We start from the raw sequence: 26,076 nt of genomic DNA, 5'->3' as shown, positions 1-26,076 counted from the left end.
CATACTGTATGATTTTATTTATATGGAATTCTAGAAATGGTAAAACTGTAGTGCCAGAAAGCAGATCAGTGTTTGCCAAGGGTCAGGGATGGGGAGAAGGGACTGACTAAACAGGGGTCCAAGGGAACTTTTTGTGGTGATGGAAATCTATACCGGGATTGTGGTGGTGTTTACAAAACTGTATATGTTTGTCAAAACTCATCTAGTTGTACATTTAAAATCAGTGAATTTTATTGCATGTAAGTTATATCTCAATAAAACTGATTTTTTAAAATGTAAAAACTAATAACAACAACAAAAATCCTATGCTCTCCTCATGCTATTCTTTGGAAGGCAGCAACCTGGAGGTTAAGGTATGGGGCAGACGGGTTTGAAGCCTTGCTTGGTCACTTAGCATCTGTGTGATCCTGGCCAAGGTTACTTGATTTTGCTAAGTGGGGATAAAAAGATTACTTGGGCTGTTGAGAGGGTAAGATGAGCAATGCATAAAGAGGGTTTAACCAGTGCTTGGCTCAGAGTTAACACTCAAAAAATGGTGACTATACTAAAGGGAAAAAAAAAAAGAAATCAGTTGGAAATTAATCCCAGGCAATGACTTGTTTATTTATGTATTTATACTATACAGGTAAATCATAGGATAAATATTCTTCCCACTGTTTAAGATTCTACTAAGATCCTATAATAAAATAATTCTGTTATATATTTTTTTAAATGGTGAATATCTTAGTGAAACGTATAATAGGGGAAACACTCTCGGTCTTTAACAACCCCTAAGTCTCCTTCTCAGGATCCATAAGGTCTTTAAGACCTACAGTTTGAGGTGGTTGAGCTAATTCACTAACCTCATTTTAAAGCTGAGAAAACTGAGGCCCAGAGAGAAAATACTTGACCTGAGGACACCTGGGTGGTGGGTGGTAGGTGGCAGGTCTAGAAACAAATCCTAGGCCTTGTGCCCTTTCTCCGTCTCCAATCTAAAATTAACTCTTAACCAGTGGGCACTTCCACCCTTTTCCCAGGTACCCAAGATTAGCCAGTTCAAATGCAACCTCTCCTGTGGAGCCTTCCTTGATTCAAATAATAGGTCATTTTGCCATTAATTATAATTTCTTGTGTTTCCTACAATGTTTGAGTGCTTAAATGGCTGAAACGGCATCATATTCATTTCTGCGTCCTCATTCACTCACTCAACAAACATTACTGAATGCCAATTCTGTGGGAGGCTTTATGCTGGGTATTGAGTATAAAGGAATCATTTTCCCCCTCTCTATGTTTTGAATATTAAAACAGGAACTTCAGCCCTTTCAGAAACATTGGAGAGAAAGCATTTGCCCTTCCTCCCACCTCTAACTGGCTCCTCCTCACCCAACGAGAGACTTATCTAACAAGTGAGATGCTAGCTTCACACCTACTGAGCCATCAGGGCAGGACTAAGGTATTAAAGGTCATGCTCCCATGAACTCAGACTCTTAAGATCTTGGCCAGCTGGCTAAGTGTCCAACATGGACATTATGGAAATGCAAACACAATTTACCTGCCTATAGGCTCCTGGTCTGGCCCAAGGGAAGGAGGGTAGTTAAAAAATCCTTTTGGATAAGATATGATAAAGCAAGCATAGTAAAATGTTAATGGTAGAATGTACATGGTGGGTATATGAGTGTTCACTGTAAAATTCTTTCGTCTTTGCTGTATGTTTGAAAAATCTCAGACTAAAAAAAAGCCCGTTCTGACCTTAAGTCCCAGCTACATTCTACTATGGTGTTTATCAGCAATAAAGCTGATGCTTTGGTTCTCATTTGATTCGTGATTTCCCAACTGGATTTGAACCCACAAGGGGAAGGAGACACAAAGATTAACCAGACACAGTCCCTACCTTTGAGGAGCTCACAGCCTGGGGAAGATCGATATGAAAATGGGAACTCACAACAGAGAGAGTTAAGTGCCATACGTGATAGAGGTCTGATCCATGAAGAGCACAGAGCCTTTGAATAGATGTGCTGGCAGGACAAGACTCGGCATCCGCACAGCCCGCACAGGGCCCACTTCAGGAGCCTTCTCTACATCCTCACATTTCCCCACTTCCCCCAACCTGTGCACAGGCCCAGTTGGGATCAATCCTTGAACGTAATCTCCCACCATCAAGAGCCATATCAAATATGTCTGTCATTATCTGGGCGGCCAGCAGAGACCACTCAAATCAAGGCCCCGCCCCTCCACCGAGGAAGTCTCTGCAACTCCTCTCACTCATTTGCTGGCTGCCCCCACCTCCCTCTTCTTGCCCATGATGCCTTGCCGTCAGACCAGACCACATGGATCTGTGACCGTCGGTCTTGGGCAAGCTTTAAGGAGCAGGAAAAGAGAGTCCAAGTCTAACTAAAACAGCATAAACGTCTGAGGCCTTGGTCACCCTACAGTGACCAGCTCATATTTGAAAATAGCAGACAATAAGCTCCTTGAAAGAGAAGAAAGTCTCAGGGAATCATGGGTGGGAATGGGCCAGAGGGCCAAGGACAGGGAATGAGTCCATATCAGAGAACGAAATTGTGCTGCCATCAAGATCAATCCCATCTCTGATGCCCCCTACCCTCGGGGACCTAGGACAAGTCACTTGATATTTCCAGCCCAGCTCAAGCACCTCCCCCAGAAAGCCTTCTCTGACAGCCAGCCTCACAGTCACCCTACACCAGCCTGTAATGTACGTCCTGTGCCCCCACTGTGCAGTGCTTCCCTTCGACCCAGCACTGCCCACTCTGTGTTAGCACCTCATCCACATGCACCATCCACCGCCCCCTGAAACTGTTAACTTCTCAAAGGCAGGAATCTGATCGATCTCCATGCCCCGACCACCCTTCACAGTATGTGACTGCTGGATAAACAATGATCTCCACGAATCCTCTAAGCTGTAAAACACAAACCGCTCTGAGGTGGACATCTACTGTTTTTGCTTGTCCAGGATCCATTCCTCCTTCTTCTAAGGACAGTTTTCTCTTGCAGAACCATTCCTCTCTTATGTTTAGTCCATGTGAGTTAGGGAGAGCTGACCATATGCCCCAGCCTCCAGGAGAGGACACTCACCGAAGCCCGGTCAATCACAGCATCCCATGTTTTGGGCATAGTGACTGCCACATTACCAAGCCAGGCTAATGAGACTCAATTCTGGAGACAACTAGGAAAGAGAAACTTTCTTTCTACTGGAAGGACATAAGCCAGGAGCTGCTGCTGGTCATCCTACCACCCCATGAGAATAAAGCTGACAGAGAAATGTGGAGCCAAGAGATGGAGACAGAGTTCTGATGACACTGTCTGAGCCTCTGGGATCCCAGCTGTGCCTGAAGCCAGTTTTGACCCCTGGACTTCTCAGTTATGAGACAATCTGAGTTTCATTTCTGTCACTGTAACTTTAAAACCAGTCAAACCTCTCTCTAGGCTTAGTGGGAATACCAGGATCTTGACAGGCAGCCACCCCTTCCTGCTGTCATCCTGGGAGAAGCAGGCTCCACTGCCAGGGTCCCACTCCACAAAGGCCTTACCTGAACCAGGAGGTTCTGCAGTCCGATGACCAGGGACAGCACTTGTGATGTTCCCAGTGGAGCCAGGACAGTGTCCTCAGGGGCTGGCGGTGGCTGGGCCCCTGAGGGCAGCAGAGCAATCAGGGCAGAGGAGAAGCTTTGTTGCAGGGCTGTCCGCAGGAAGCGTAAGATGGCAGCTGAAAGTAGAAAACTCCTTACACCCAGTTCTTGCCTCATTCCCCACCTCCCCACCAGTGCTGTCACAGGGGGAAGACCACGGGGATAATAAAGAGGTGACCGTGGACTGGTCTGGGTGGGGTGGTCTCATCTCAGAATCTAGGGGAGAGGTTTTTCTTCTCCTGCTAGAGGCCCTTGGTCCCACACCTGAGAGCAGCGCAGCCTTTTTCTTCGGAAAGCTGAGGGCCTTCAATACTTGGTCCAGTTCCACAGACAGTGTCTGATGAACCTGGCAGGGCAGAGGGTAAGGGGATAACCCCCACGTTCTGGGAGCTTGGGCAGAAAACCACCTGCTACAATATCTCTTTTACCCCCCCCCCCACATACCCGCTGCATCCAGAAGGACAGAGGAGGCCACACAGAGTCTTGTGAGCCACACCGATCCTGGATTCAGGAGCTTGAGGAGGAAAATCAAGCCCAGACCTGGAGAACCCTGCTTCTCCCAAGTTTCCCCCATCCTCAGAGAGCTCCTGCACCAGGGAGTCTTTCCCAGCCTTAGCTGTGGGTCAGTCTCCTCTTCAGCCCACCAACCACCTAACTCAGATCTGGAGTCCAATGGCCTGGAATCAAAATCCTGGCTCTGCCACTTGCCAGCTGTATGGCCGTAGGCAAGTCACCGCACTGCACCTCTCTCAGCCTGCCTTACTTCCTTCACCTATGAAAAGGGAACAGGGCTTCCCTGGTGGCGCAGTGGTTGCGAGTCCGCCTGCTGATGCAGGGGGCGCGGGTTCGTGCCCCGGTCTGGGAGGATCCCACGTGCCGCGGAGTGGCTGGGCCCGTGAGCCGTGGCCGCTGAGCCTGCGCGTCCGGAGCCTGTGCTCCGCAACGGGAGAGGCCACAGCAGTGAGAAGCCCGCGTACCGCAAAAAAAAAAAAAAAAAAAAAAAAAAAAAAAAAAAAAAAGAAAAGGGAACAGTGCCACCTGCTTTCACTCTCTCCAGAGCTATCGTGAAGAACAGCTGAGGACCAGCATCGTGAGTGTGCTCCTTAATGTCAAAGCAATGACCATACTGAGGGGTTAGTTTGGGTGACAGGTTCAAAGCTGTGAGTCTGCTCTGCTCTCCTTACCCAGAACATAAGCTGCCTGAAGGCAGCTTTTCCTCTACTTGGATCTACAAGTGCTTGGCACAAAGCAATTCCTCAAAAATGCTTGTTAGGGCTTCCCTTGTGGTGCAGTGGTTAAGACTCCGCCTATCAATGCAGGGGACACGAGTTCGAGCCCTGGTATGGGAAGGTCCCACATGCCACGGAGCAACTAAGCCCGTGCACCACAACTACTGAGCCTGCGCTCTAGAGCCTGTGAGCCACAACTACTGAAGCCCGCGCGCCTAGAGCCTGTGCTCCACAACGAGAGAAGCCACTGCAACGAAGAGTAGCCCCCGCTCTCTGCAACTAGAGAAAGCCCACGCACAGCAACGAAGACCCAACACAGCCAAAAAAAAAAAAAAATTGCTTGTTAGCTGGTGGAATTGGCAGGTTCCAGGCAGAAGAACCAACTTGTATAAAGGTATGGAGATGCCATACTAATCTAAGATGTAAACAGAGGAAGCTGTGTGTGGAGGTTATATGGGAACTCTGTGCTATCTGCTCAATTTTTTTGTAAATCTAAAACTGTCCTAAAAATAACAGCTATTAAAAATCAACCAAAAACAAACAAAAAAAGTACTGAGATGTGAAAGAGCACAGTTGACTGGGAGAAGAGCAAACACTTGGTCAGAAGACAGGAAAGGAGGGTAGAATGGCAGAAAGTAAGGCTGCAGAGGGGCCTGGTAGGGTCTCGGCAGCCATGAGGAGAACAAAAAGGCTGCTGAAGGACAGTGAGCAGAGGGTAAGTGTGGACAGACCGTGGCCACAGGGATAGGAGAGGTGGAGCAAGGGAGAGGCTGGAAGCCAGAAGGTTGTGAATAGGCCATATTGATGGTGAGGATGAATGATCAGGCCTGAACTAGGGCAGAGGGGAGGACTTAGAGTAGAGGTAGTTACGTAATTGGCTAGTTATGAGCTGAGGGCCAGGGCAGAACCAACAACAAGGTGCAGGCTTCCATCCAGGCAGGTGACTGCAGGGGTAGGGGTGGGCCCAATAGCCACACATAGAAAAGTAGGAGAGGTTCCTGTCCCAAATCAACCCCACTGGCAACTACCTGAGGATCTGCTATAGCGTAGATGTGCCACAGCTTACTGAAACCCTAGAGGCCAAACATGAAAACTCACTTCACTTCTACACAAATGAGTGTGTGCCTGGCATTAGATTGGCACAGAGCTGGACACAGTGTGAGGATACCTCAAAGGCTAGGAGATGGTTTCTGTCCACTAGGGGCAGCCAGCCTTAGGGAGGAAACACCTGAATGTGAAGCAGCCCACAGAGAAGCTCATGCAGGGCACTAGGATGACAAGGTCATACAAGAGGGAGGGACTGAGAGGAAACAGGGTGCTCTGTGGATATGTCCATGGCTCTCCTGTTCCCTGCATCACCTTCTCAAATGGTCACATGACTGCTTACATAGTATGGCACTCACAGCTTGCCACCCACAACTTCAAGGCCACAGGCTGGATTCTGCCTTCTTGTCCAGTTTGACAGTCCATTCCCTACACTCCAGCCATGCAGTACCTCACCACTCTTCAAATATATATACCAAGTCTTAAATCTGTGCAGCTTCAGGCCTGTGCTCATATCATTCTCTTGGCCGGGAGCACCCTTCCCCCACTATTTTAGCCTGGTACAGTCTTGCTTACCTTTCAGGGCTTTGCTTAAAGATTAGAACACAAGTTCCCCAAGTCTGGGGTATATACTGTATTCATTTTTTATTCCTCTGTGCCTAGAATACAGCCTGGCATGCAGGTGACCCACGTGTGCTAAATAGATTAATGTAAACCAACTTGACAACAGCCTTGAATGTTTTTTCCCTGTTTTGTAGGCAAGGAAACTGAAGCTCAGAGAGTTAAATACCTTGCCAAGGTTACACAACTAATAAGCCACAGATCTGGGATCAGAACTCAAGATCTTGTCACTCCTTGAGTGTCACCCGTGCCCCAAAGCAACAGGGGTTAGAAACTAACCTGCAGATTGCCATCGTGCTGCTGGGCAGAGAAGGAGGCAGTGAGGAGCCAGGCGGAGGAGAGGAGCTGGGTCCTGCGAGAGCCCTCCTCAGCCCAGGTGAGGGCCAGTATCTTCTCTAGAAGCTCTATCAGGGCCGTGCTGCTCAAGAGCACTGCAGCAGCTGTAGAGGGTTGGGCAGGGCAGGCGGTGTTTAGTTAGCACCTGATGGGTTCTTCACACACACATGGTGAATGAACAAAAGGATCAGCTTAAGGCTCTAAGTTTCATTTTGGAACCACAGGTTACTGGAACCAGAAAGGACCTTAAGACCATCCGATCCAGCCACACACACCCTTTTTAATTTTTTTTAGATGGAAAAACTGAGGGCAGCAAGGGCCATAGACACTGCCCAGCACCCTTCCTCTTCACTATGCCAGCCCGGGCCCCAGCACCTCTTTTCTGACTGCCCAGCGTGGTCTGATGAAGGCTCCAGTACAGGAAGTTGAAGGAGGGCTGCAGGATGTCCGTGTCAGTGGGACTGCATTTCCCACACAGCTTGCTCACTGCAAGAGATGAGAGTGCCCTGGAGCCCCAGTGCTCAGCACTCCATGGCTTTAGCACACACCAGCACTCACACTTCTTACAGCTAGTGGCCCTCAACTGGCTAATTTCAGATGTCAGTCTTGGGGACCAAGCACAAACTAAGCACCCCTGATATTAGGGCCAATGGAAATAAACAGTGACAAACCCGAAGATATGTTCACACCCTCTATCTGAACAAACATCAGGCAAGCAGCCCACAGCTGCACATTAGAACAGACTGCACAAGTGTAGGTGGTCAAAAGGCATCCTATGACAGCGCTCATGCCAGCACAGACTCCAGGTTGGAAAGTCTGCAGAGGACACATGGGCCAACCTGCCACCATCAGCTGAAAGAAGATCCAGTCTCTGAATTCGTCCAGCAACAGGGCACTCACCACCTTCACAGGGGAGCTCTGTAACCGTCAACGTGCAGTTCCCTAAACTTGCTGTATTCTCTCTCTCACATCACCTCCATCTGGCTTACTCCTTTCCTCCTATTCAGCAAATCAAGATTCAGCTCGAAGTTCACCTCCCTCATGAAGCCTTAATCTCTCACGGCAAGATTAACCGCCTCTTCATGCTCTGCCAGCCCTCAGTGAGCAGTTATTACACTGTAGAGTAGACATCTACAGAGCACATCCCTTTCCTCTTGGGAATTACCACTCCTTGCTCCCCTGCCCCCCATCATCCTAGATATGAAACCTACCTAAGACTCCATTCCCTTTTTTTTTTTAATTCAAACAGAAAGTCACAAAAATTATAATCATCCTCATCAGTTCACTCAGTCCCATGTAATTAATTTTTTTTCATCTTGGTCTTTTGTTACCACTTTTATGAATTCATCAGTTTTCCATTAGAGTTCTGAAAATGCTTATTCATTCAGTTCAGCAGTATAGTCAGTTACCAGAAACCTGTACTTGTCAGAGTCTTTTCCATGAATTCCTTGAAGATGAAACCCTTTTATAGGAACATTTTTGCAGAAGCATCAGAGTACACCCAGAACTGTCGTAAATGACAGAAGACTTAAAAATGACCATGGTTAAAGATTTGATGAAAGTTCATAATAATGCAATTGACAAGGAAATTTAGTTATTTCGGAGATATACATTTTTTTTTTGCAGTACGCGGGCTTCTCACTGTTGTGGCCTCTCCCGTTGCGGAGCACAGGCTCCGGACGCGCAGGCTCAGCGGCCACGGCTCACGGGCCCAGCCACTCCGTGGCATGTGGGATCTTCCCGGACTGGGGCACGAACCCGCGTCCCCTGAATCGGCAAGCGGACTCTCAACCACTGTGCCACCAGGGAAGCCCTGAGATATACATTATAAAATAATAACTAGAATTATGACTTATTATACCAGAACACATAAGATTTTTAGGAATTTCACGTAATGTCTGAAACATTTATATTAACATATTTCCACACAAATAACTCAAAGAAAGTTTAGTATTAGTTTTTCGTTTTTTTAATTTAATTTTATTTTTTTATACAGCAGGTTCTTATTGGTCATCAATTTTATACACATCAGTGTATACATGTCAATTCCAATCGCCCAATTCATCACACCACCATTCCCACCCCTCCGCGGCTTTCCCCCCTTGGTGTCCATATGTTTGTTCTCTACATCTGTGTCTCAACTTCTGCCCTGCAAACCGGTTCATCTGTACCATTTTTCTAGGTTCTACATACAAGCGTTAATATACGATATTTGTTTTCCTCTTTCTGACTTACTTCACTCTGTATGACAGTCTCTAGATCCAACCATGTCTCAACAAATGACCCAATTTCGTTCCATTTTATGGCTGAGTAATATTCCATTGTATATATGTACCACAACTTCTTTATCCATTCGTCTGTTGATGGGCATTTAGGGTGCTTCCATGACCTGGCTATTGTAAATACTACTGCAATGAACATTGGGGTGCATGTGTCTTTTTGAATTATGGTTTTCTCTGGGTATATGCCCAGTAGTGGGATTGCTGGATCATATGGTAGTTCTATTTTTAGTTTTTTAAGGAACCTCCATACTGTTCTCCACAGTGGCTTTATCAATTTACATTCCCACCAACAGTGCAAGAGGGTTCCCTTTTCTCCACACCCTCTCCAGCATTTGTTGTTTGTAGACTTTCTGAGGATGCCCATTCTAACTGGTGTGAGGTGATACCTCATTGTAGTTTTGATTTGCATTTCTCTAATAATTAGTGATGTTGAGCAGCTTTTCATGTGCCTCTTGGCCATCTGTAGGTCTTCTTTGGAGAAATGTCTATTTAGGTCTTCTGCCCATTTTTGGATTGGGTTGTTTGTTTCTTTAATATTGAGCTGCATGAGCTGTTTATATATTTTGGAGATTAATCCTTTGTCTGTTGATTCACTTCCAAATATTTTCTCCCATTCTGAGGGTTGTCTTTTCGTCTTGTTTATGGTTTTCTTTGCTGTGCAAAAGCTTTGAAGTTTCATTAGGTCCCATTTGCTTATTTTTGTTTTTATTTCCATTGCTGTAGGAGGTGGATCAAAAAGATCTTGCTGTGATTTATGTCAAAGAGTGTTCTTCCTATGTTTTCCTCTAAGAGTTTCATAGTGTCCGGTCTTACCTTAGGTCTCGAATCCATTTTGAGTTTATTTTTGTGTATGGTGTTAGGGAGTGTTCTAATTTCATTCTTTTACATGTAGCTGTCCAGTTTTCCTAGCACCACTTACTGAAGAGACTGTCTTCTCTCCATTGTATATCCTTGCCTCCTTTGTCATAGATTAGTTGACCATAGGTGCGTGGGTTTATCTCTGGGGTTTCTATCTTGTTCCATTGATCTGTTTCTGTTTTTGTGCCAGTACCATATTGTCTTGATTACTGTAGCTTTGTAGTACAGTCTGAAGTCAGGGAGTCTGATTCCTCCAGCTCCATTTTTTTCCCCTCAAGACTGCTTTGGCTATTCGGTGTCTTTTGTGTCTCCATACCAATTTTAAGATTTTTTCTTCTAGTTATGTAAAAAATGCCATTAGTAATTTGATAGGGATTGCATTGAATCTGTAGATTGCTTTGGGTAGTATAGTCATTTTCACAATATTGATTCTTCCAATCCAAGAACATGGTGTATCTCTCCATCTGTTGGTATCATCTTTAATTTCTTTCATCAGTGTCTTATAGTTTTCTGCATACAGGTCTTTTGTCTCCCTAGGTAGGTTTATTCCTAGGTATTTTATTCTTTTTGTTGCAATGGTAAATGGGAGTGTTTCCTTAATTTCTCTTTCAGATTTTTCATCATTAGTGTATAGGAATGTAAGAGATTTCTGTGCATTAATTTTGTATCCTGCAACTTTACCAAATTCATTGATTAGCTCTAGTAGTTTTCTGGTGGCATTTTTAGGATTCTCTATGTACAGTATCATGTCATCTGCAAACAGCGACAGTTTTACTTCTTCTTTTCCAATTTGTATTCCTTTTATTTCTTTTTCTTCTCTGATTGCTGTGGCTAGGACTTCCAAAACTATGTTGAATAATAGTGGTGAGAGTGGACATCCTTGTTTTCTTCCTGATCTTAGAGGAAATGCTTTCAGTTTTTCACCATTGAGACTGATGTTTGCTGTGGGTTTGTCGTATATGGCCTTTATTATGTTGAGGTAGGTTCCCTCTATGCCCACTTTCTGGAGAGTTTTTTCATAAATGGTGTTGAATTTTGTCAAAAGCTTTTTCTGCATCTACTGAGATGATCATATGGTTTTTATTCTTCAATTTGTGAATATGGTGTATCACATTGATTGATTTGCATATACTGAAGAATCCTTGCATCCCTGGGATAAATCCCGCTTGATCATGGTTTATGATCCTTTTAATGTGTTGTTGGATTCTGTTTGCTAGTATTTTGTTGAGGATTTTTGCATCTATATTCATCAGTGATGTTGGTCTGTAATTTTCTTTTTTTGTAGTATCTTTGTTTGGTTTTGGTATCAGGGTGATGGTGGCCTCATAGAATGAGTTTGGGAGTGTTCCTTCCTCTGCAATTGTTTGGAAGGGTTTGAGAAGGATGGGTGTTAGCTCTTCTCTAAATGGTTGATATAATTCACCTGTGAAGCCATCTGGTCCTGGACTTTTGTTTGTTGGAAGATTTTTAATCACAGTTTCAATTTCATTACTTGTGATTGGTCTGTTCATATTTTCTATTTCTTCCTGGTTCAGTCTTGCAAGGTTATACCTTTCTGAGAATTTGTCCAATTCTTCCAGGTTGTCCATTTTATTGGCATAGAGTTGCTTGTAGTAGTCTCTTAGGATGCTTTGTATCCTGCGGTGTCTGTTGTAACTTCTCCTTTTTCATTTCTAATTTTATTGATTTGAGTCTTCTCCGTCTTTTTCTTGATGAGTCTGGCTAATGGTTTATCAATTTTGTTTATCTTCTCAAAGAACCAGCTTTTAGTTTTATTGATCTTTGCTATTGTTTTCTTTGTTTCTATTTCATTTATTTCTGCTCTGATCTTTATGATTTCTTTCCTTCTGCTAACTTTGGGTTTTGTTTGTTCTTCTTTCGCTATAAACTTCCCTCTTAGAACTGCTTTTGCTGCATCCCATAGGTTTTGGATTGTAGTGTTTTCACTGTCATTTGTCTCTAGGTATTTTTTGATTTCCTCTTTGATATCTTCAGTGATCTCTTCGTTATTTAGTAACATATTGTCTAGCCTCCATGTGTTTGTGTTTTTTATGTTTTTTTCCCTGTAACTGATTTCTAATCTCATAGCGTTGTGGTCAGAAAAGATGCTTGATATGAGTTCACTTTTCTTAAATTTACTGAGGCTTGATTTGTGACCCCATATGTGATCTATCCTGGAGAGTGTTCCATGTGCACTTGAGAAGAAAGTGTAATCTGCTGTTTTGGGATGGAATGTCCTATAAATATCAATTAAATCTATCTGGTCTATTGTGTCATTTAAAGCTTCTGTTTCCTTATTTATTTTCATTTTGGATGATCCGTCCATTGGTGTGAGGTGTTAAAGTCCCCCACTATTATTGTGTTACGGTTAATTTCCTCTTTTATAGCTGTTAGTAGTTGTCCTATGTATCGAAGTGCTCCTATGTTGGGTGCATATGTAATTGTTATATCTTCTTCTTGGATTGATCCCTTGATCATTAGTAGTGTCCTTCCTTGTCTCTTGTAACATTCTTTATTTTAAAGTCTATTTTATCTGATATGAGTATTGCTACTCCAGCTTTCTTTTGATTTCCATTTGCATGGAATATCTTTTTCCATCCCCTCACTTTCAGTCTATATGTGTCCCTAGGTCTGAAGTGGGTCTCTTGTAGACAGCATATATATGGGTCTTGTTTTTGTATCCATTCAGCAAGCCTGTGTCTTTTGCTTGGAGTATTTAATCCATTAACGTTTAAGGTAATTATCAATATGTATGTTCCTATGACTATTTTCTTAATTGTTTTGGGTTTGTTTTTGTAGGTCCTTTTCTTCTCTTGTGTTTCCCAGTTAGAGAAGTTCCTTTAGCATTTGTTGTAGAGCTGGTTGGGTGGTGCTGAATTCTCTTAGCTTTGGCTTGTCTGTAAAGCTTTTGATTTCTCCATCAAATCTGAATGAGATCCTTGCCGGGTAGAGTAATCTTGTTTTTAGGTTCTTCCCTTTCATCACTTTATTAAGTATATCATGCCACTCCCTTCTGGCTTGTAGAGTTTCTGCTGAGAAATCAGCTGTTAACCTTATGGGAGTTCCCTTGTATGTTATTTGTCATTTTTCCCTTGCTGCTTTCAGTAAGTTTTCTTTGTCTTTAATTTTTGCCAATTTGATTACTATGTTTCTTGGCGTGTTTCTCCTTGGGTTTATGCTGTATGGGACTCTCTGTGCTTCCTGGACTTGGGTGGCTATTTCCTCTCCCATGTTAGGGAAGTTTTTGACTATAATCTCTTCAAATATTTTCTCGGGTCCTTCCTCTCTCTCTTCTCCTTCTGGGACCCCTATAATGCAAATGTTGTTGCATTTAATGTTGTCCCAGAGGTCTCTTAGGCTGTCTTCATTTCTTTTCATTCTTTTTTCTTTATTCTGTTCCCTGGCAGTGAATTCCACCATTCTGTTTTCCAAGTCACTTATCGGTTCTTCTGCCTCAGTTATTCTGCTATTGATTCCTTCTAGTGTAGTTTTCATTTCAGTTATTGTATTGTTCATCTCTGTTTGTTTGTTCTTTAATTCTTCTAGGTCTTTGTTAAACATTTCTTCCATCTTTTCGACCTTTGCCTCCATTCTTTTTCTGAGGTCCTGGATCATCTTCACTATCATTATTCTGAATTCTTTTTCTGGAAGGGTGCCTATCTCCACTTCATTTAGTTGTTTTTCTGGGGTTTTATCTTGTTCCTTCATCTGGTACATAGCCCTCGGCCTTTTCATCTTGTCTATTTTTCTGTGAATGTTTTTGATCCACAGGCTGCAGGAATGTAGTTCTTCTTGCTTCTGCTGTCTTCCCCACCATTCACTTTTTTGGCAGCCACAGCACACTTGACTTTACTTGGCTTGTGGTCAACCAGACAAGCAGGCCCCCCAACCATACCCTCATCCATGAACTACAGTCCTCTACCCTCAATGCTCTCAAATAAAAGTACTCAAGGGTTATACGTAAATGTATATTCATTTCATGTGTATGTTTCAGCGTGTTATTTCTCCCTGTTAGAGGCCCTTTCTATTTATTTATTTGGCCACACTGTATGGCTTGTGGGATCTTAGCTCCCCAACCAGGGGTCAAACCCATGCCCCCTGCAATGGAAGTGCAGAGCCCTAACCACTGGACAACCAGGGAATTCCCTAGAGGCCCTTTTTCTTTTTTAGTAGATTACTGCTTTTTTTTTTTAAACATCTTTACTGGAGTATAATTCTTTACAATGGTGTGTTAGTTTCTGCTTTATAACAAAGTGAATCAGCTATACATATACATATATCCCCATATCTCCTCCCTCTTGCATCTTCCTCCCACCCTCCCTATCCCACCCCTCTAGGTGGTCACAAAGCACCAAGCTGATCTCCCTGTGCTATGAGGCTGCTTCCTACTAGCTATCTATTTTACATTTGGTAATGTATATATGTCCATGCCACTCTCTCACTTCGTCCCAGCTTACCCTTCCCCCTCCCTGTGTCCTCAAGTCCATTCCCTAGAGGCCCTTTTGATGGCTGTTTTTGTCACACACAGACCTCCCTCCCAGCTGAGCATCACCCTTAACCTGATAAGATAGGCAGGCGATGACTAGCTCCAGGTCAGGCCTGGAGGCTCTTTTTGAGCTGGACACTGATCTTCTCATGAGGAGCCTTGGACTCCAGGCAGGGAAAAAAACGATCCTCACCTGTGGCCAGAGGACCTGACAGTCCACAGGTCCTGAAGACACACCATTTCTCCTATTAATTTCAACCTTGCCTCAACAAATCTTCCTGAGGGTACTGCCTATGAACTAGTGACCGCATTAATGAGCAATAAAAGGTCCTGAGAGGTTTGAAGTATGGGTAGAAAAGAGGCCTAGAGAACTGTGACTGGATCATCAGGTCCTGAGTCAGCTGTGGGGTGAAGTGGAAAACTGAGCTTGTGCCAGGAAAAATGAAGATACATGGATTGTACCCAATGAAGGCCTACTCTGTGCCAAGCATCCTGTGGCATTCTACATCTACGGTTATTTTTGTATCAACCCTAAATCAGGTATGCACTATTATTTTACCTATGAGGAACCAAAGGCTCATAGAGGCTAGGTGACTGCCCAAGGTTGCATAATTAGTGACTAAGCTGAGAACAAACCTAGGCATTCCTGATTCTGGAGCTTGTCACAGTGATTTTTTTTTTTTTCCCAAACATTCCCAGAGAATGAGCAGAGAAAGATCTGTAAGGTCCTTTATCAAGAAGCTCACAGGAGATCAACCAATCAAGGAACTGTGCACGAGCTGATTGCATACCCTGCAACCCTCCTCCCTCACCTTGCCTTTAAAAATGCTTTGCTGAAACCCTTCGGGGAGTTCAGGGTCTGGGGGCATGAGTCCCCGTTCTCCTTGCACGGCCCTGCAATAAACCTCTCTCTCCTCCAAAAAGAAAAAAAACAACAAGCCCACAGGAGTAGACTGACCCACTAGCTTCTTCCAAAAAGATGAAAGGGTGGAAGAAAGGAACAAGGCCAGCACCACTGAGAGCACACCCACAGCACGCCAAGCCCCAGGCCCTCAGGCACTGTCCCAAGCAGCCAGAGCACCTTGGTGAAGGAGCTTCATGGCCATGCTGTCCAGTTCTTGCTCTGACTCGTTCCTCAGCTGCACTAAGGAGAGGAGGCTCAGCAGCAAAGGCAGGTTCCCCGAGGCTGTGAGAAACAAGGAGAGCTGGTCAGGGGGATTGACCATCAGATCAGCCTAAGGTCAGACAGGCACCCATGACCCACCAGCAGTAAATAGTTTGTTGGGATTTACCCCTATTTCCTGTCTTTTTCCTTCTTCATCTAGAAGAGGGGAAACTGACGTACTGAGTGCCAGCTCTGGGTTGGGTACCAGGAATTCATTATTTCACTTAATCATCCTAAAAATCATGTGAAGTAGGGATTGTTATTCCTATTTTGCAGTTAAGAAAACTGAGGCCCAGAGAGGCTGAGTGACATCTCCAAGGCCCCACAGCGGCAGGGCCAGGGCCAGGACTTGAACCCAAATCTCAACCCAGTGCTCAGAGTCATTCCACTATGTGCTTCCAAGAAATCTCATGGCTCTTAAACACTATTATTAGTCAGTTGTGGCTTGTCCTTCCCTGAAAAAGAAAGACTCAGCTCTTCTAGATACCCTTAAACATACCTCCAAACCGCTGTCCTCAATCAGAACTGAACCAAGTGAGTCACAGCTCTCTAGCTACTTCCTCTTAATTGCTTTGAAATTTAAAACTTCAACTTTCTAAGCATAAACAGACCAATCCCAGTCTTTCAGTGTCTTCATACTGTACCAAATATCAAGCTTCCTTGACTCCAGGGAGTCCCATTCCAGATTTAGAAACCATCCTTTTGGATCTCACCAGGAGCTTCCAATACATCACAGATCTACCCCCTTCCCAGCCCCTGCTGGCTGCTGCTGCCTCCCTGACCTCCCCAATATTTACCCCTTTTTTCTTCCCAACTGGAGGCTGCCATTCCTGTGACAAACAGCTCCGAGCACATGCTGGGCAGGGTGGGGACATGCATGCATACATCAAACACTCTCACCCATGCAGACATTAAACATAAGCACACTCAAACCACACACACAAACCAAATATGTTGAGCACCCACTCTCCAATGAGAGGAAGGAGATAAAGTCTAGTTTGATGCCCCACTGTTCTGACTTTTCTTTTGCATGGAAAACTCTGATTCTCTCTCCTAGAGCAGACCTCATCAGGGCAGAGATGCCACTTCTGTCTGACCTTCAGGTCAATACATGCCCCCAGCAGCTGCAGACTGACCTTGTGATGGGGAGGACCCATGTTCCACCAGCAGATGCTGTAGGATCAGCAGGAAGTGGCCTCGGATGAGACCACCCACTTGGACATCCTCATTCCTCCTCAAAAAGGTCCTCAGGACGATCAGTACCTTGCGGGCTGTGTCCACTGGACTGGAATAGATGAGGTCCTGAGCAGGAGAGAAGGAAGCCAGAGCTCAGAGGGCATTATGCTTAGGGACAGGTGGACAGTCAATAAAAGAGGAGCTGGGGAAGGGCCCCAAATGATGGTGTCACAGAACCTGGGGAAAGAAGCACTCACTCAGCACCTACCATGCATCATCCTGTCAAATAAGTCTATCCTAAATAGGAGAAAATGAAGGCTCAGAGAGGTTATATGATGTACCAAAGTTCATGTAAGCTAGTAAGTGGCACAATTAGGATTTGAATACGGGTCTCCTAACTCCAAGCCCAAAGCTCTTTCTACTTTCCGGGATGCCTCTCTCTTGTAAATGGAATTACAGGGTCAAGAAGAGGTTATTTCAGAACAGGGGACCTGAGTGTGCCTTAAGGGAGAAGGGGATGGGGGATGGAGATGTCACAGGGCAGGCAGAGGATGGGTTAGGACAGATTCAGGGTACAGGAAGGGAAGCAAGGACCAGATCAGGCCCTGTCTCTGCCATGGCATCTGGCTATTTCTGCCCCAAGGTGTACAGGCCTTGGTTTCAGAAGGTGGGAAAGAACATTGCTTTTTATTTGCTTTCAGAGTTATTTTAATGAGTACATGTTAAAGGCAAAGCCAGCAGAAGCCACACCAGAGGCTATCCTACTGATAGCTCCTGGCACTTTCCAGCTCAAACAAGCCAATTCCATTGGACAGGCCAGTTAGGGCTGGGTGTCATGAAACCAAGGTTACACACAGACTCCCTTTCCGGGGAAGACAGCTTCTGACACACAGAGAGACATGATTACAGGGCAACTGGCCAGACAAATCCAGATGGGCTGATCACTGGGTAGCACAGGGGTGTCTGGGCCTGGATCTTTAAAAACCTCCACAGCTGCCAGAGAAACAACTATAATATTGATGAAATAATTCATATTTTATGGCAAGATTAGAAAAATTAACAAAATTTTTTTTCTACTTGTTTGGGCCTCCTCCCTCCCCTTTGGCGTATACTGTGCATCTGCATTAACCAGACTTCCTTAGGAGACAACATTCTTTCTTAATCTCATCAAGGGTCACAACTGCACAACTCCCTAGGGGATAATTTCCTTCCTAATCTTGTAAGGAGCCACGATGACCTGTGACCCACTACTTGCTTTGTACATGGAGATCTGGATTGTGTAAACTGTCAATAACACATCATTTAACCATTTGTCTCAAAAACTTATATCACTGTGCTTTGACCTCTTACAGGCAGAACAGTCCTCAGAGCTTTCCTTTTCTTTTTGCCACACCACGTAGCTTGCAGGACCTTAGTTCCCCAACTAGGGATCGAACCCTTTCCCCCTGCAGTGGAAGCACAGAGTCCTAACCACTGGACTGCCAGGGAATTTCCCTCAGAGCTTTCTGAAAGACTGTCTCCTGGGTTATAATCCTCAGGTTGGCTCAAATAAAATTTTCCATTTCTTTCTTAGATTGACTATTAATTTTTGTTGACATTATCAATAGCAATCACTCAATTAGGGCCTGATAATGTCAGGTACTGTGCTGTGTTTAAACTATAGTTATATGTTTGCTTATACCTTATCTGTATCTTCATGATAACTCTTCCAGGTAGGTGCATCCCGATTTTTCAAATGAGCAAACTGGGACAGATTAAGTAGTTTGCCTATCAAGAAAGCAGTGGCATTGTAAATTCTACTACACTGTGATTTAATGAAGGGCAGGGATGAGATTGGCTTCATTTTTGTCACCTTGTAGGGACTGAGAAAACATCTCTGGAAGGAGAGGATCTCAGAACGAGAGGGCTAGAGGTTCATTTCCACCAACCTTTTTTACTTTACAGAGTATGAGGCTAAAGCCCAGATGAGGTGTGATTTGCCCAAGGTCACAGGGCCCAAGGCCAAACCAGTTTCCCACTCCTGCTCCTTCCCACTGGCTGCCTGACTGCCAAAGCTGGTCCCTTAGAAACCTGAGTTAGTAAATGTTAACAGTGCAAAAGGAAGGGGGCTACTTAGCATTTGGCAGCCATGCTGAATGCCAGGGGAAGGAGTGCACCCCACCATATGGGTCATTGGGAAGGCTCTGGGTGGAGCATGGCCCACTCCGAAGTCTCTCTTGTCCAGAGCTGTCCAGAACTCTCTGTGACTGGACCGACCAGAGGGATGTGGTCAAGCAGGGAACAAACAGAGCTTCTGTTTTTTACATATAAACAACCTACATGAAAGACCACCCATTGATAAGAGTGGCAATTAACAGCTTTGTTTTCACCTGTTATTACACATATCAAAAACAGAAATTGGTACCAACACATATTTTTAGACTCTTCCCTCTCCTGCAGCTAGAAGCTGGGGAGAAATGGTAGGAATTATATATACATGAACAAACAACAAAGCTGTTCCTTGCTATTTTTTCTTACCACTGATGTTTCTAGGATCTAATTTAGTTAAAAACTCACTAATTTAGGCTCCAGCCATGGTCATGATCTTTATTAGCTATATGACCTTGGCAATTCAATAAGCCTCTGTGAGATTAACATTCTTTATCTGGTTCAGAGTCAGTCAATAATCAGTGAATGATAGTCTACCGTGTATAGCATATCACAAGTGTTCCTATATATTCTTTCATTTATCCCCATGTTATCTCCCTTATGCATGTGAGGAAACCGAAGCTCAGAGAAGCCTTCATCTTCCAGTTGTTAGTGGTTTGTTGTGTCTGAGTCCCTCACTGGCCCATGGGGCAGGGACTAGGTGAAATTCATCCCTATATCCCTAGTGCTCAAACAAACAGCTCTCCCATTAGATGAAACACTGAATTTAGCTGAGTTTACTGGAAAGAACATTAGGGAGTCAAAATCTGGGTTTTAATCTCAGCTCTTGTGACCTTGGACAAATCTCTCTAAACCTATTTCTTCGTCTGTTTAAAAAGAAAAAAATAAGATATCATGATTAGTACCTTTCTCAGAAGATCTGAATTTTTCTTTTTTGAGAGACTTAGATCTGTCCAGACCCCTAACTCAACAGGTCAGCAAAGATTTATAAGTACCTGTTATGTGTGAGGAATTGACCCTGAATACATTACCTGGCAAAGAAAATCCAGTATCTTAGCTCTGTCCATTGCTACTCTGCCTGGCATCCCATCTTTTCTTCTTTCCCTATGCACTAATGGTTTATTTTTAACCCGTTCCTTCTTCTCTTTTCTTCCTCCTCCAAGGAAGAATTTGAGCCAAAGCATGAATGTGGCCCCTATCAAGCCAACACGTGTGTGATTTCACAAGACGACAGATCTCAGGGAAGAAGGTGAAGATTTAAGTCTGAGTGGGGAGTGTGTACATGAGAATGTGAATACAGACAGATGTAGGTACCTAAGGATGTGAGATATATAATATGCAGGTGTTATTTCCACCACAGTCACTCCAATAAAGTCAGGGAATCATGTTTGTTGATGATAAGAATATCAAAGGAACACCCACTCTTCTCTAAAGGGCTATGTCATTCTTCCAGGACTAAGGGGTGGGGGGCCAAGTAAGTGAACTGGCATTGAAGGCAGGGGTTCTAAAAAGAGTGTCTCATATGCTAGTGCGCTCAGTTTGGGACCTTAAACTAGTAACTGGTCACTAAATACAAATTGTCAAATGTGTAAATAATTTCCTTTTTAAAATATATATATAAATTATAGCAGTCATCTCTATAATAATGAGGGAAAAAAGATGGAATTAAAGTCAGTGTGTTAGAAACTGCAGACAGCAGGCAGCCTACTTATCTAACTGATGTACCTGATAGAAATTATAGGAATGTCTTACTTCATAAAAAAAGCATTCGAATATGCAATAAACTCATGACAAAAAAATTCTGGGTATGGCTAAGGGAGGGTGTTGCACATGTAACATTATCCTGAGAGTTATGGTAGAAAAGAGGCTGAGTCCCTCTGCTATCAGACATCTTCATCTACGTGCCCCAGGGGTCCCCTATGACATCAAACCCTTGTTAACAGAATATGCTTAAGAGAAGACAGAGAGGCGACAGGAAATGGTGACTGAGGTCAGCATTTCATAGGTATATCCCCTGGGGATTAGAGAGGCACATATCTCTCAGTGAGCAGACCTCCATCAGACTTAAGAAAGGGTATAGACTTACAGAAACCAGGCACCTGCCAGCCGAAAGCACCTCCTACTCACATGGAAACAGTGATAAGTGCAGAGGCAGGCAGAAGCAGCTGCAGGTGCCTCCTGACCTCAATAAACCAGCTCCCAGAGAGAGAGGGCCCACCATCTCTGAATGTAGAAATGAGCAAGTGGTCACCTACTAGCAAAATGAGCAGGGTGCTGGGGCTGCTTCTGAGCACATGAAACAGGGCTGCTAAGCTGGCAGGAAGGGTGGGCTGCCCAGCAGAGGCGACATCATCCAGCTCCTCACAGATGCTCTCTTCCCAGGAGAACCAAAGTTCCAGGACACGGTGCCCAAACCTACTCATCAGCTCTGGATACAACAGGAATAACCTGAGCAGGAGGGGGTGGTGGGTGTAGACTAGGTGCAGGTCCGGGATGCCCTCTAGTAATTTTCTGATGGCGCCAACCACAGCCTGGAGGCAAAGAAGAAAGGGGCTAAATACACCTTGCAGAGGACTCAAGAGACCCCAATCCCCAACAAACACAGACAGCCAAGACATAACTGGGAAAAATGTACTGGCTTCTCAGTGCTCCAGGATATCTACACTGGCTCATCCCAGCACCCTCTAGAGAAAAGAAAACCTCACTGTGCTTACCTTATAACAGTGGTCCTCAACTGGGGGTGATTTTGATCCTCAGGGGACATTTTTAAATGTTTACAGACATTTTTGATTGTCTTGATTGGGAGAGTGCTACTGGCATCCAGTAGGAGAGAGCAGGATCCCACTAAATACCCTATAATTCACAGGACAGCCTCCCACAGAAACGAGTTATACTGAGCAAAATGTTACTAGTGCCATGGCTGAGAAACCCAGCTCTATAATGATACCACAGTGTATCATAATTGTCAGCGTGTACTTGTCTACTTCCCACACTAGACTTGAGATGTTTGAGGGCAGGGACTGTGGCAGATTAATCTGTGCACTTGGCATAGGGCCTGGCACAGAGAAAGCAAAGGGCAGGTGTTCTGAATCATTTATTAACCCTCAAAAACCTATCTCTTCCCATTGTACATATTACAAAGCTCAAATTCCTTAACATGTTATTCTAAGAATTTTATAGTTTATAGTTTTCACTCTTCATTTGGGTCTTTGATCTATTTTGATTTATTTTTTGTGTATGGTATGAGGTAAGGGTCCAACTTCATTCTGTTGCTTGTGGATATCCAGCTGTCCCAACATCATTTATTAAAAAGGCTATTCTTTCCCCACTGAATTGTCTTGGCATCCTTTTAAAAATATATGGGTTTGGGCTTCCCTGGTGGCGCAGTGGTTGAGAGTCCACCTGTGCCCCAGTCCGGGAAGGTCCCACATGCCGCGGAGCAGCTGGGCCCGTGAGCCATGGCCACTGAGCCTGCGCATCCGGAGCCTGTGCTCCGCAACGGGAGAGGCCACAACAGTGAGAGGCCCGCGTACCGCAAAAAAAAAAAAAAAAAAAAAGGGTTTATTTTTGGACTCTTAGTTCTATTCCATTGATCTGGTTGTCTATCCTAGACATATACCAGAACCACACTGTCTTGATTACTCTATTTTTGTAGTAAGTTTAAATTAAGAAGTGTGAGTCCTCCAACCTTGTGCTTTTTTTAATTTATTAATTTTTTTGGCTGTGTTGGCTCTTCGTTGCTGCACGCTGGCTTTCTCTAGTTGCAGCAAGTGGGGGCTACTCTTCGTTGCGGTGCACGGGATTCTCACTGCAGTGGCTTCTCTTGTTACGGAGCATGGGCTCTAGCTGTGTGGGCTTCAGCAGTTGTGGCACGCAGGCTCAGTAGTTGTGGTGCACAGGCTCTAGAGTGCAGGATCAGTAGTTATGGCGCACAGGCTTAGATGCTCTGTGGCATGTGGGATCTTCCTGGACCAGGGCTCGAACCCGTGACCCCTGCATTGGCAGGCGGATTCTTAACCACTGCGCCACGAGGAAAGCCCTTGTGCTTCTTTTTCAAGATTGTTTTGGCTATTTGGGGTCCCTTGCATTTCCATATAAATTTTAGGATCAACTTGTCTATTTCTGGACAAAAAAAGAGAAGGCAGGGACTCTCCTGGTGGCGCAGTGGATGAGAATCCGCCTGCTGCAACTAGAGAAGTCCTGTGCGCAGCAACAAAGACCCAACGCAGCCAAAAATTAAAAAATTAAATCTTAAAAAAAAAAAGAGAAGGCAACAGGGATTTTGATCAAGATTATGTGGAATCTATAGATCAATTTGGGGAGTACTGCCATTTGAACACTATTGTCTTCTTTTTTCCTAATTTTATGGAGATATAATTGATGTATAACATTGTATAAGTTTAAGGAGTATAACATAATGATCTGATAAATGTATATATTGTGAAATGACTACCACAATAAGTTTACTCAACATCCATCACCTCACATAATTACAAAAGTTTTTTCCTTGTGATGAAAACTTTTAAGATCTACCTTCTTAGCAACTTTCAAATATACAAAACAACATTGTTAGCTGTAGTCATCATGCTGTACATTACATCCCCAGCATTTATTTATCTTATAACTGGCTATTAAGTCTTCTGATTCGTGAACACAGGTTGTCTTTCTATTTAGTTATGTATTCTTTAAATTCTTTCAATAATGTTTTGTGAGTTTCAGTGATCAAGTCCTTGCACTTCTTTTGTTAAATTTATTCCTACATATTTAATTTCTTAATGCTACTGTAAATGGAACTGTTTTCTTAATTTCCTTTTCGAGCATGTTATTAAAGACTTAGGTCTACCTCCCAGCTTCTTTCCACTCTTTCTCCCACATGACCTAGCCAAGCTACACTAAACTAGCCTTCCTTCCTTGAATGGATAGACTGGGTAACTCCCCACTTCTGTATCTTAAATCTTGCTCTACTCTCAGCCTGAAAGTTCTCCCTTCACTACCTCCATCTCCTCCACGAAGCCTCTCTGATGCCACAATCGGACACAACCTCTTGCCCCTTGTGCTTTCGTAGCTCTCAATGGTCCTCCAGCTCCAGGAAGCACTGCAGCTGTTCCCTGCCTTGTAGGAGATCCTTTTGTCTCTCTTGCCAAACTGGTGCTCCCTGAGGGCAGGGAGTTTGTTTGATTCACCTCAAGCCTGACAGGGACCCACATGGCACCTGGCACCTGGCACATGATAAGTGGTCAATGCACATAGGGGAGTTATTGTTTAATGGGTATAGAGTTTCAGTTTTGCAAGATGAAAAGATTTCTGGAGATAGATGGTGGTGAGATGGCTGCACAACAATATTAATGTACATAATACCATTACTGTACACTAAAAATGGTTAAGATAGTAAATTTTATGTTTGTGTATTTTACCACAATTTTTTAAAAACCTGGATAAATAAAAATAGAAAAACAAAAATGAAGTAAAAAAACAAGTTGTGACTGTATATTGCCATTTATATATTTATATAAGAATTTTTAAAATGCAAAACAATGTTATATATCATTTATGGATTCACACCTAAGAGGGGAAATCTGGAGCTCCTCCATAAACTACCTTCTAAGTCTCCACACCCACTGGTAGATGGGAAGAGAGGGCCCCCAAGAACCAATCTTGCCATGATTATTAGTCTTGAAGCCATCAGGACTATTCCTATTCTGTCCTTTTCCCCCGTTTACATCAGTCACCTCAGAAAGCCCAGAAATTTCAGGTCACCCCCATATGGCTCAGGACATGCCCTCTTTAAATCCCATCTCCCACTCTTACACAGCTCCACAACCCTTCCACGTGCCCTCTAGAACTCACTCACAGTTATCAGCAAATTCCCTTTGTCCTGTACCTCTTTGAATATTCCCTTCACCTTGCTGCTTTGATTCTCTGCCAAAAGCCTCTTTTGCCTACAGTCTCTCAAGGGAGGCTATTTTCACTCCCACTTCCTTAGTTTGAAAACCTTGGCCTCTAAATTCTCTTACTTCCTCCTTCTAATCTCCTCTACCTGCCTCAGCCATTCATTCCCACGGTCAAGTATCTGGACCTTGTCATTACGAAGAACTGCACCCTCCCAAATAATCCCAATTTCAAGCATCCCATTTTACTACCACCCCTCCTATCTTTCCAGCTCACTCCCTCTAGTATTTCAATCCAACAATTCTTTGACCCTCATGAGAACCAAAATCTTTGAAAACATCCTTTTATTTTCTCTTATTCTCATACTTCACACTGGTCCATCAAGAGATCCTATGGCACCAACTTCAAAATATACCCAGAAGCTGAAGATTTTCACCACCTACTCCACTATCTCTTGCCTACATTATTGCTGTAGCCTCCTAACTGGTTTCTGCACCCTCACCCTTGTACTCCTCTGCTATATTGTCCTAGTGGCCAGAGTGATCTTGTTTAATCCAGCCATGAATTAAACCATGAGACTGTATGAGATCATCAAAGCAGTAAGTTTAGAGAAAAAATAAAAGCAGTCACAGACTGAGCCCTAAGGTACCACAACATTCAGAGGTCAAGGCGATAAAAGAGAATCAGCAAAATACACTGAGACATAACTGCCAGAGAAGTAGGAGGAAAACTAGGAATACCCGGTATTCTAGATGCCAAGTAAAAGCAGTGTTTCAAAGAAAAGAGATGCTGTTGATAGGTCAAGTAAGATGATGACTAAAATACTGACTACTGGCTTTAGCCATGTATGTTATTGGTGACTTTGACAAGTGCATTTTTAGAGATATGGTAAGAGTGAAAGCCTAACTGGGTAGAATCAAGACAGGATGGGAAAGCAGGAACGCCTGAAGCATCTTGTGATACTAGAAAACTCAAACTCAGGCTTCCCTGGTGGTGCAGCGGTTAAGAATCCGCCTGCCAATGCAGGGGACACGGGTTCGAGCCCTGGTCCGGGAAGATCCCACATGCTGTGGAGCAACTAAGCCTGTGCACCACAACTACTGAGCCTGCACTCCAGAGCCCACATGCCACAACTACTGAAGCCAGCGCACCTAGAGGCCATGCTCGGCAACAAGAGAAGCACCGCAACGAGAAGCCCGCGCACCGCAACAAGAAG

The 26,076-nt window shown here is 44.1% G+C and overlaps 1 protein-coding gene across 1 annotated transcript in view; it reads right to left on the bottom strand.

The window, feature by feature from the left end:
* Positions 1-26,076, bottom strand: part of MEI1 (meiotic double-stranded break formation protein 1) — a gene marked incomplete at both ends in the record, with an annotated part of 68,364 nt that overhangs the window by 4,721 nt on the left and 37,567 nt on the right. Inside the window, 7 exons of the mRNA XM_079714426.1 lie at positions 3,528-3,703; positions 3,891-3,972; positions 6,800-6,960; positions 7,232-7,342; positions 15,564-15,668; positions 16,784-16,949; positions 21,227-21,502. Of these exons, the coding sequence (XP_079570552.1) occupies positions 3,528-3,703; positions 3,891-3,972; positions 6,800-6,960; positions 7,232-7,342; positions 15,564-15,668; positions 16,784-16,949; positions 21,227-21,502 (1,077 nt within the window). The remainder of the gene's footprint in view (positions 1-3,527; positions 3,704-3,890; positions 3,973-6,799; positions 6,961-7,231; positions 7,343-15,563; positions 15,669-16,783; positions 16,950-21,226; positions 21,503-26,076) is intronic.

The sequence above is a fragment of the Hyperoodon ampullatus genome (genome assembly GCF_949752795.1).
Source record: "Hyperoodon ampullatus genome assembly, chromosome: 11".
Classification (NCBI taxonomy): domain Eukaryota; kingdom Metazoa; phylum Chordata; class Mammalia; order Artiodactyla; family Ziphiidae; genus Hyperoodon; species Hyperoodon ampullatus.
The sequence above is the reverse complement of the archived record's forward strand: the minus strand, read 5'-3'. Positions and strand labels throughout refer to the sequence as shown.